This window comes from Saccostrea echinata, unplaced genomic scaffold (assembly GCF_033153115.1).
Source record: "Saccostrea echinata isolate AGI-Se365-2 ecotype Australia unplaced genomic scaffold, CSIRO_AGI_Sech_v1 ptg000058l, whole genome shotgun sequence".
In the NCBI taxonomy this organism is placed as follows: Eukaryota; Metazoa; Mollusca; class Bivalvia; order Ostreida; family Ostreidae; genus Saccostrea; species Saccostrea echinata.
Window position 1 is genome coordinate 7,235,001 of NW_026889807.1, and position 12,229 is coordinate 7,247,229.

Here is a 12,229-nt window from a genome sequence, read left to right on the forward strand (position 1 = left end):
CAAAAAAGATACAAAAAATAATTTATTCTATTTTGTAAAAATGTGTACATAATGCATGTAGTGTCAAATGAGGTCAAGAATAAATATTTCTGGGTTAAGTTGTCTTGCGTGACGTCACTTCCCATCATTCGTAGCTGCTCATGTCCGCCGTCGTTGAAGAAGGTGAGGTGTAGACATACAATACAACTTGTTTTATGTGAAAACAACCGAGGAATTCCATGTGTAACATGTAAATACATTAATTGAAAACTTCAATAATGGGAAAATTATATCAGAGATTGTGTCTCTCATGGGACCCTCTATTTAACGAGAGAGAAGTGTTTTTCGCACGGGTTTGAAGTTTAAAAAATGGCATCGAATTCTGATAAAATGGCCGTGACAGTGGATAACCATACGAATTCTCCTGTTAATGAAGAAAATAGTCGAGATGAGAACGATTCTAAAGTTGTGGTAGGAGCAAATAAACATGGTTCCGAAGGAGTACACAAAAAGAAGACATTCAAGATCACCAGCGTCACGAAGAATCGAGGTGGCAGCAGTGAGGCCCAGATTGGGGAGCTGGATGGTGATTCATTAGAGGATTTGGATGAGACGGTTGAAAGTCACACGGAGGATGCGAGTTCTGAGATTTTGGATGGTTCAAAATATGAAGATGTGGGGGACCAAAGCCCCCTGGAGGATAACACTTTTACAACAGATGTGGAAGCTGAGGCAGGTAAAGAGGTGAAAGATAAGGGTGATCAACACACTGTTACAAGGTTTAAAGTTGTAAAAGTGGAAACAAAGGAACCATTCCGAAGAGGCCGATGGACCTGCAGAGATTCTTTAGACACACCAGCAATGGCAGATGCCAGTGACACAAAAGTTAGTACTAAAGAGAAAGACAAAGTAAATTCAGGCAATTCCAGTGCCTGTAGTTCTGTGCACTATGATTATGGCCAAGATGAACCTTCAAAAAATCCTCTACTTATCGCAAATACGTTAAATCAAGTGAATGATCAATTAAATGAATTGAATCAAGCATCAGCACTTGTTATGAACCAAAACCCTGTAAATGTTCACATGACACAGACTGGTCAGTTAGTTTGGAGTGATGGAACACAGATGCCACAATCTTCAATAAACCTTGCTGCTTCCTATGGAATGCACCCACCTCCCTCCAACCCAAACTTGAATCAGATGCCCAAACTTTTGTATCGTGTTCCGCCACCGATGGGTGATCAGGCAACAATTCAGTCCTATATCAATGCCATGAATTCTGGGGCCCCCGCTTTTACTCCGGGTCAACCTACTGTCAGTGTCAGTCAAAGTGTCGTTGGCTGTCAGAGTCAAGGTCAGCAGCAGACTGTGTCAGTACAGGCTTTGCCAAATGGACCACTAGGTGTTGGCTCACAACAACTGCATATTTCAAATGCACCTGTGATAAGCTCACTTCCTAACAGCATTAGTGTATCTTCAAATAACAGTGATTTAGAATATGCTCAGTCACTTTCAAAGACAGTTGAACAAGGGAGACAACCCCCAACGAACATACAGACGCCCTCTCTGAATCCTACTAAGGATAGCTACAGTGTTCCAAATGTAGCCCAGACGAGTAACATTACTTCCCCAGGGGAATATCTTGACAAAAGTGCAAAAGAAAATTTAAATATACCCAATAATTTAATGCTTAATTTGTCAGCTAGTCAAACCAACACAGATCAAGTTGTAAATGAAAACATATCAGACAAGCCATCACAAGACCCAAAAGGCCTGGTGGAGCAGGAAGAGCCTGGAAACCCCTCCCTGACCCCCATCCTGACTGAGTCTGCTGTCGCTGAAGCTGTGGGGAACATCTCTAGTCCAACCAAAGAAGACACGGAAAGGTAAGTCTGATATATATAGAGTATAAAGCTGGGATGTTGAATTGGTCAATTCATTTGTTGAGAGGCCACATATATATAGTAATGATTATTGGGCCACATGCCATATCAACAAAAATTTAAGGGTTTATATTAAATGGAGTGGGATATTAGAATCCCTACACACTGGAATGACTTGTATGCTCTTAATATTTGTTTAATAATTGGTGGCACTATATTTCATAGTGGTTTCAGTGAAAAAAAAGATATTGTAGAGTCATTAATTTATTAATGTCATTTAACTAAAGGCAGAAATGTCACATGTACTCTAAAATTGTTTACAATCATTAATGTTTATGAGATTAACTTAATTAAGTACAGGATAGACTGTCACATCCAGGACCTTCACGTCTACAAAGTGAAAGAATCTGAGGCTGAGGCTGTGATTAAGATTTGTTCCCACAAATGACTCGTAATTGTGGAGCTTTGGTGGGTCCACAATTTTAGGATATAACTTTACATCAAGGTTCATTCAGCCTTTAGACACTGTTAAATTCCTGTCAGTGTGCATGCCTGAAACTAGTAACTTTTCAGGTGCAGGGTGCAGGGCTGATATTTACAAAAAATAAAAATGTTGGAATATTTTTTTTTCAATTGTAATTTCACTAGTTTGGGAACCATATAAGCTTTCAGTTTACTCAGTATCATTATATCGTTATGATACATGTATGCCATACTGAAAGTTGGTACATGCAAATCCATGTGTGATATTATGAATTGATCCCCTCCCCTCTTAACAAAAACCCAGTTGTTTACATACATGTAGTGCATTTTTATAAACTAGAGAATGAAGGGAAAATTGTGATATTCTTTCATCTTAATAGATTTCTTGTAGCACATGTAGTTACATATTTAAGACTTGCAAATGCCAATGGGTAAACATGGGTGAAGATGATTGCTGACAGAAAGAAAATACACAAGCTGCATTCAAGACATCCTTTAGATCCCCCACTGTCACGAAAGTATGGGAACATTCAGTCTCATTTGTTGTCTGTCATTCTATCACAGAAAAATTAACCTTGATCATAAATTTTGAATTAGAGAAGAAAGAGTTTTTAGTTCACCTCAACAAAGTTGGGGGAGCTTATGTAATACCCTCGGCTTCAGTGTCGGCGTTGGCGTCCCAGGTTAAAGTTTTTGGAGCAGATTTCTTTTCAAGCACTTCTTTGCCCTATATTAATCAGAGGTGCATGGGAGATGCTTCTAGTGTGTTTCATTGTACCAGTTAAGGTTTCAGGTGCTGCAATTTCAGCTAAAGAATGACCAGGTTAATGTTTTTGGAGCAGATTAAAGTTTTTGGAGCAGGTCTCATTTCCAAGTAACTATAAGCCGTATGTTGACCAAACTTGCATGGATGATACACCTAAAGATGCACACTACCAGGCTTGCTTCGGATGCTGGATCTGACCTACATTTTCTGGATGAGTGACCAGGTTAAAGTTTTTGGAGTAGATCTCATTTCCAAATAACTATAAGCCCTATTGACCAAACTTGCATGGATGATACATCTAAGGATGCACACTACTGGACTTGCCTCAGATGCTGGATCTGACCTACATCAAGGGACGAACACTCTCAAACATGCTTCAGATGCTGGATTTGACTTACATTTTCTGGATGAGTGAATAGTTTAAAGTTTTTAGATAAGTCCATCCCCAAGTAACTGCAAGCCCTATCAGACCAAAATTGCATAAATGTTGCATCTAGGGATGCACACTACTAGATTATTAGATTAGTGTGGGACCTTGCCTTACTAATAAAGACAATATTTGTTGAGGTGAGCTCTGTCAGGGTTCGAAATTCACTATATACAACTCACAAAACGCGAGTTAGAATTCCCAAATTGCGAGTTAAAAATTAGGTAACTCGCAAAAACTTGCGAGTTGATTTTTTTTGCATTGAAACTGTAACAAAATTATATAAGATGACAGAACACAATACTTTCGATTTAAATCAGTAATTTAAATAAAAGTCACACTGTAGTTGTATTTTGTGTATTGTAAAGTAGTTACTTTTTCCTTAAGTTACATGTATTTAATTTATAAATTTAACTTTATGTGAAAATTGCGAGTAGTCTTATAAAATTGCGAGTTCACTTTGTTGGTACTCGCAATTATTTGCGAGTTGTAATTTTAGGGAGTTTCTAACCCTGTCTGTAATCTCAGATTACCTATGTTTTATTTCGCAGAGGCATTACCTGTGACAAGACCTTTCAAAATGAACTGTGATATTTGACCTCATGACATTGAAGTTTGACCTACTTTTGAAAAGTTTTAAACTTGGCCATACCTTTAGCAGTCCTAGAGATGGGGCTTCCATATTTCACATGAGCATTACTTGTGACAAGACCTTTTTGAATATTACTTTGTTTTTGACCTCATGTCCATGACCTTGAAGTTTGACCTACTTTTCCAAAAATTTAACTTGGCCATAACTCTTGCACTAGCAGTGAATGTGAAACTTTTTTTGCCTACTTGGGACATTCGGTACTATTGTTTAGTAGGTGTCATTTAAGACCAAACTATTTTCTTTCTGACCAAAAAAGTTTGCTGTATCCCTGTTTTGGTAAAAAAAAAAGAAAAAAAAAAGTTTGCGTTCACTGCCATTACTAGGCAGTTAAAGTGATCACAATGAAGATATTTCAGAATTTATTTGCACCTTGTCATTTCTCTGTGAATTTAGATAAAAATTCATTACTATGTTGAATTGACATTACTGACATGATGATGCTCCATGTCGTATTTAAGCTTTGAAAGCTATTTTTAGCATGCATGAAAGAGTTGAAAAGACCAAGATCGAAGATAACAGTTTAAACCTTTATTGGACATGTGGTATGGTTTGCTTATGAAAGAAATAATCTGCCAGATAGGTCCGATGGTTAGATTCCTTTGGCATTCACTGCACTAGATGAGACAGGACCTTCATTTTTTTTTTCACCTTTGCATTACCTGTAACAATATCCTTTCCAAAGATACTAAGATTTTTATGTCCTGCCATGAGTATGGACGGGGCATATAGTGTTTGTCATGTCCGTCTTCCATCCTTCTGTCCTTCCATCTGTCCTTCCGTCGCACTTTGCGTTTAGCTCAGTTTCAAAGAAACTATCCAAGATATTTTTATCAAACTTCATAGTATTGATGAGAGCTATGCAACTGCATCAACATTTTTTTACCTTGTCCTTTCCTTTGACCTTGAACTCACTTTTCTTAAATTAGCGTTTAGCTCAGTCTTAAAGATACCATTCAAGATAGTGTAATCAAACTTCATATGTTGATACATACTGATGAGAGCTATTCAACTGCATCAATAGTTTTTGACCTTGACCTTTCTTTTGACCTTGACCTTACTTTCCTTAAATTAGTGTTTAGCTCAGTTTTAAAGAAACCATTCAAGAAATTTTAAATCAAACTTCATATGCTGATACATACTGATGAGAGCTATTCCAACTGCATCAACATTTTTTGACCTTAACCTTTTCTTAAATTAGTGTTTAGCTCAGTTTTAAAGAAACCATTCAGGATAGTGTTGTCAAACTTCATATGCTGATACATACTGATGAGAGCTATTCAACTGCATCAAAATTTTTGACCTTGACCTTTCATTTAACCTTGAACTCACTTTTCCATTTGTGTTTAACTCGGTTTGAAAGAAACCATTTATAATATTTTTATCAAACTTCATCCAACTTCATATGCTAATATATAATGCATACTGATATAAGCTTTTCAACTACATTTTTTGACTTTTACCTTTCCCTGACCTTAACTTCATTTATTCTAAATTAGTGTTTAGCTCAGTTTTGAATAAACCATTCAAAATATTTTCATCTAACTTAACATGCTGATACATATTTGTGAGAACTATTCAACTGTATCAAAAACGTTTGACTTTGAACTTTCCTGTGACCTTGACCTCTTTTTTCTTAAATTTGCATTTTGCTTCAAGTTTAAAAGAAACCATTTAAGATATATTTATTTAAGCTTATGCACTTTGACATAATTTGGTGAGAATTTATCATCTATATATCCAACTTTTTTTAGATTTCAATTTCCATTTTTTAGAGAAACTATTCAAGATATTCTCATCAATTTTCATACACTAATACAAATATTCATGTTGCATTACTAATATACCTTTGGCGGGGCATTCATGTCCTATGGACATATTTCTAGGTACCTCATGACCTAGACCCTAAAAGTTTGACTTTGAAAAACTTTAATCTTGGCTGTAACTTTTGCACTGGAACATATTAATGTACTTCAATAAGGCCGTAATAAAGAAAATCCTAGATTCTCATCAATTTTTTTTTTTGAAAAATCAAGGCAGGCGGGCGAATTTTATTTTATATTTTTTATTTTTTCCATTGTGCAGATGTTTTGTTGACATGATCAATTGGTGCAGATTTATCTATAATGCCCGAATAAAAGTCACAGTAGAGGTCCATTTAAATATATGCGTATCTCTTAATACACATCATCACCAATCTTTCACATCCAATGATCCTTGTTTAATAAATATATATATTACAGCAATTACCATCTTCATGATCTTGTCAGCTGTCAAAATCATGCCAACATTCGCGCAATTTAAAACGAAAATTGAATGGTAGTTGAATACCGATCCCGATCAGAATCAAGACAAAATAAAACAGAAATAAAAAAAAATTGAGGCGGCGATAAAAAATCAGGGCAGGCAGGGATGAGAATCTAGGAATATATTTATTATGGCCTAATATAACCTTTTTAGCAGACGGACACAACAGGACAGACAAGACAGTTACATAGCACCCCAACCACTAAGACCCGGAAATTTGGGGACAATTATCTGAATTTGCTTGTTACCACCATGATCACATTCTTCCATTTGTGAAGACTTCAAGAGTGTCATCCACTTAAAAAAAAAAATTAAGAAGGATCTTTGCAAGTGGTATTCTACAAAGTATCTTACATAATACACTAAGACCAGAGTCTTGGTGTATAATGAGATAATGATTTTTTGTTAAGCAACGAGATAAAAATTACTTTTTGTATTGTGATTTAAAGTGAACTAAGATGCATTCCAGTATATAGCAGTGTGGATGTATGTATTATCATATTCTTAAGTTATTGCAACTCAAGTATATGGAACGATTTTTAAGAACAGATTTCAATATAAGAGGTATTACTATTATTAGTTGTGGCCATTTTTAAACTATTTAAATCTCCTGGAAAGAAAGAGCTCTGTATAAAAATGTAGGAAATTGCATTAAATATAGCTGGAACTAAGTGCTCTAAGTCACACTTACTATCAGGTTGCTAAATGGCTACCTAAAACTTTTTTGATTATCATTTCAAAATTTCTGGTCACCATCAACAAAAATTTCACTTGTTTTGTGAAAAACAAGGAACAAACACTCATATATTTATCATTTCTTTGTTAAATCAAACATTAATTTATGTAAAAGATTTCTGGGGTAGTGTAGATTCAAGTTTTCTCAAATCTTGGGATAGGCAGGGGTCACTATGGGCAAACAAAGTTGTATAAAGGAATACATGAGGGAAAATCTTTCAAATTCATCTTCTCAAGAACAGCAAAGTCATTATTAGTCATGAATATGTATGGAAGCATCCTCAGGTTTAGATTCAAGTTTGTTCAAATCATGACCCCCAGAGGTAGAGTGGGGCCATGAGGGGTGATCAAATTTTAAATAGGAATATGTAGGAAAATCTTCTTCTAGAAAACAGCAAAGCCATGATTAATCATATTTATATGGAAGCATCCTAAGATTCAAATTTGTTCAAATCATGACACTTGGGGGTAGGGTGGGGCCACAATATATTATCTTTATTTTACATAGGAATAAATGAGGAAAATCTGATGAAGAACAGAAGGGCCATAGTTACTCAGGTGGCCCCTAGGCCTCTTGTTATATCTGCAATCCATATTTTTTTTCTCATGTTATACATGTAAGTTATCCTCTAGCAACATTAATGAACAAAACAAAGCAATTATAATGCCAAAAAAGTATCTCATCATGATTTCATTCATATTCTTTATTGCATGTGCATGAATTAATTCATGCCTACACAGGGCATGATTTAATGCTATTCTTCTTATACTTCGATAAAAAAATGCAATTCTCAGAAGTACAAAGAATAAGAAAGAATCGTCTATTTTTTTGTGAAGGGTTCCCTTTTGCCCACTGACATATGCACACATTTTTTTATGCCCCCGGATCGAAAGATCCCGGGGGTATATTGTTTTTTTCCTGTTTGTCCGTTTGTCTGTCCGTCTGTTGTCAACTTTAACCTTGCCCATAACTTTTGATTGGTTGGAGCTATGACTTTCATATTTCACATGTGTATTCCTTGTGACAAGACCTTTCTTTGGGTACCATCATATTTGACCTTTTGACCTTGACCTTGGAGTTTGACTCACTTTTGCAAAATTTTATGAAACTTTAGCCTTGGCCATAACTTCTGAACAGTTGGTGCTTGGGGTTTCAAACTTCACAGGCCTTCCTTTGGATACCAACCACTTTGACCTTTTGACCTTGACCTAGCAGTTTGACCTACTTTTGAAAAACTTTAACCTTGGCCATAACTTTTGAATGGTTAATGCTAGGGCTTTCATACTTCACATATGTAATCCTTGTAACATCACCTACTTTTGAATACCAACCACTTTGACCCTTTGACCTTGACCTAGGAGTTTGACCTACTTTTGTAAAACTTTAACCTTGGCCATATCTTTTGAATGGATAATGCTAGGGCTTTCATACTTCACATATGTAATACGTGTGACATCACCTTCCTTTGGATACCAACCACTTTCACCCTTTGACCTTGACATAGGAGTTTGACCTACTTTTGAAAAACTTTAACCTTGGCCATAACTTTTGAACGGTTGGAGCTAGAGCTTTCATACTTCACATATGTAATCCTTGTGACAAGACCTTCCTTTGGAAACCAACAACTTTGACCTTGACCTTGATGTTTTACTTACTTTTAAAAAAACTTTAACCTTCGCCATAACTTTTGAACAGTTGCAGCTAGGACTTTCAAATTTCACAGGTATATTCCTTGAGACATGACCTTTCTTTGGGTACCAATATTTTTAATCTTTTGGCCTGGATTTTGACTTGCATTTGAGAAACTTTAACCTTCACCATAAGCTGCCATATGGGGGCATCAGTGTTTCACAAACACATCTTGTTTCTTTCATTTTACTGAAATAATAGTAACAAAATATTAGATATAGACAAGCAAACAAGTGCATTATAATGTCTTTTCTCTTTGTGAAGTCAATATATTGCAAGAATGTTTGTAACAGAATAAATTTTAGAAAATATAACAGATATTAAGTCAGTTTTAGGAAAGTTGTGGAAAGGTTTAAAAAAGGAAAGCCTGTACTTTGATTGAATGTCATTAGTTCAGAGTTATGGTTCCTGAATCTGTATATTACATGTGTTAATATATATTCATATTGACTTAAAAACTGCCCATATCATGATTATAAAAGTGCCACAAGTTTTCATATTACTAGGTCTGACTAGTCTGAACAGCAGTATTGGTCTATGTCCATTTTTATGTAATGCTGAGTATGTGGAATTTAATAATCTCGTATCAACTCTTTGGAATGTGTGGCAGATTCCACCACTTCTGACACGGTCTAGCGAATCCGATCTCATTGAGATGCATGCAGTGTCAATTAAGTAGTCAGAACCTGTAGAAGTACATTACGGCTGTATCACTTTAAAATTTAAATGCAGACAATTATTTTTTTCTCAGAAAATTACAGCAGTCAGATTTTATCATGAACAGGTAGCAATGAATTGTGATTTTATGTTGCCCCTCATTTTGGCCCCTTGATCAGAAGTAAATCTGATATACATGAAAATGTATACAAAACAAGTCTGGTCAAAGGATGTTAACATGAAATCTGACCAGCACCCTGCTGCGAGCCCTGGTGCACATAAGGTCATTTGAGGTGAACAGTTAGTTGTGATATTGATTATGTGTAACTGGTTCTTATACATGAGGACTTGTGTGTGTTTTATCAGCATGGTTTAATTGTATAACCTATTGATTATATAGTGTGGGGGATGTTTAAAAAAATGGGTCAATTTTTAAAATCCCCCTGACCTGGTTCTTCATTCAGCCGAAGAATGATTCTATATTTTTAAATAAAAGGAAAAAACGTGTCATGTTGATAAAAGTACATTATTTTAAGTTACAGACAACTATAAATCTTTAGGACAGAATATATATTTTTTTCAAATTGTATTTTATAATCGATCATTTTTAAAGCATATATGGGAATGGCATAAAGTATGGTATTTTTCTTAGAGAAAAACCTATTTGAAGTTTTAAAATCATGTGTTAATGCAGAAGGCTTTCAGCAATTATGTCATTGAGTAGAATTGCTTAATTTCCAGCTCATTTAGAATTAATTATAAAGACCTTGTCATTTAAAATGTTTTAATTAAAGTTTATCCAGAATGTGTTGGAAACAAAAAATGAAATTGACAAGATTGTTAGGTTTATACAAAGAGGATTAGCAGATTACTTGTAGAACTATCATGGAGGCAAAATTGAAATGTAAATGTCAGTTAAGTGCACTCCTTGCCAGCATTTTCATGAAGTTGAAAAAGATCCTTTTTTTAATTAATAAGGTACAAAATTAAAATGTAAATGTCAAGTGCACTTGTTGCTAGGGTTTTCATTACGTTGTGAAAGAAGAAATTTTCAAATTAATAAGGTACCTTTATAATTAATTATCATCAGGTACATTGAAGAGTTGGTAGTCTGCTTAAATTAGGAATTGTAATTTTCTGCTTGTACCAGACACTGTCGTAGATGGGTATTTTATTAAGTACTCTGTACCAGGTGAAATTTCTGCATTGTACACACAGATTTATACTAAATGTACATGTCTACATTATGTATTCTTAAGGCACATTAACCCTTTTAATTTGAGTCTGTTATATGTCTGGTATTTGCCCATGTACTACACAGGAGCGACAGAATACCACAAAGTTCTTAGTACATGTAATACATGTTTGTTATTTAGTCTGGGATAGTTTATTTTGAAAGTACACGTTGTTTGTTGTTTGACAATTAATACATCATCTGTGGTCAAGTGACATGTTACCTTCATATGAGGTGCCTTCATATAATTTACATGATGTTGATGGTTGACATAATATTTTTTGTTTTCAAGAAATAAGTCTGTTGAAATAGGTTAACAATATTTGTCTGCGGTGTGATTAAAAATAGCTTGTTTGATGGACACAAATGAAGAAACTCGGATTAACTTTGTGACTCTGCTCAAATTGATATCTGATGAGATTATGTAGTTTGTCATAGGTTTTTCTATTTAACTAACATGATTAGCCTGGGGGACCTCCATCTGAAAAGGCCCTAACCCATCTTATGTATCTGTGAAGGGGGGGGGTGTCCTTCTTTGCAGAAGAGTCCAGAAAAACTTATGAAAAGAGAGGTGACAAACTTGTGGTGAGATTGCTCTGCTTGTTTTAAAATTGTGATAACAAGAAGTGACAATCAAGGACTATAACACAGGGAAAACAAATTGGAGAGCGTCTTCTTTGTAAATGATTAAAAATGTATTGTAAAAACTTCCTGGAATAGCATAAGATGTTTCAACACAAGTTTTTTTGGTCCTGTTTTGATAGCATACAAAATATCAAGTGTCATTTGTGCATCCTTGTCTTTTTATTGTTGGTTTTCTCTGGACATAATTTGTAATCTGGAGTTAAAAAAAAATGCAGATGTGTAATTTAAAAATGATTCCTGTTCTAAAGCAGAAATAAATGGGTTTTTTTTAAGGTACTTTCTAAAGAGAATTTTTGTGTAGGGTATGTGTTAACATCTTCAGCCATTGACATTGAAAAGTCAACCTCTATAAATAATTGTAGCTGTAAATGTATTTAACAACTAGCCATGGATATATAGGGAAATAGTATCCACAATTTTGACATATATATGTCTGCAGTCTGAATTATGTCATTATGTGTACAAAGGTTATATCATTCATTGCACTTTGTTGTAATAGCAACCGAAAACATTAATTCATAATATTTATTGAACTTTGTCAATCTTCATGGTATTGCAGATTAACTTGTAAAGCAAAATGCATTTTGTGCAAGGCACATGCACTCCCACATTTTGTATATATCTATGTTTTATATGGCAAGGAGGATAAATCTTAACATTGGTCAATACTTAGAGTAAAACTGGGACGTTGTGTTGGATATTGGACCTGTATAACCCAGAAACCTGGGAGACGAAATGTGTATTGGCTGTGTCAACAGGTGGCTTTGATAAGGA

At 34.9% G+C, this 12,229-nt stretch overlaps 1 protein-coding gene across 1 annotated transcript in view; it reads left to right on the forward strand.

Annotated features, from left to right (window-relative positions):
* Window positions 1–133: 133 nt before the first annotated feature.
* The window catches only part of LOC133174699 (TSC22 domain family protein 1-like), a 41,889-nt gene continuing 29,793 nt past the window's right edge, over window positions 134–12,229 (forward strand). The window contains exon 1 of the mRNA XM_061309780.1: window positions 134–1,865. Within this exon, the coding sequence (XP_061165764.1) occupies window positions 349–1,865 (1,517 nt within the window). The 5' untranslated portion in view covers window positions 134–348. The remainder of the gene's footprint in view (window positions 1,866–12,229) is intronic.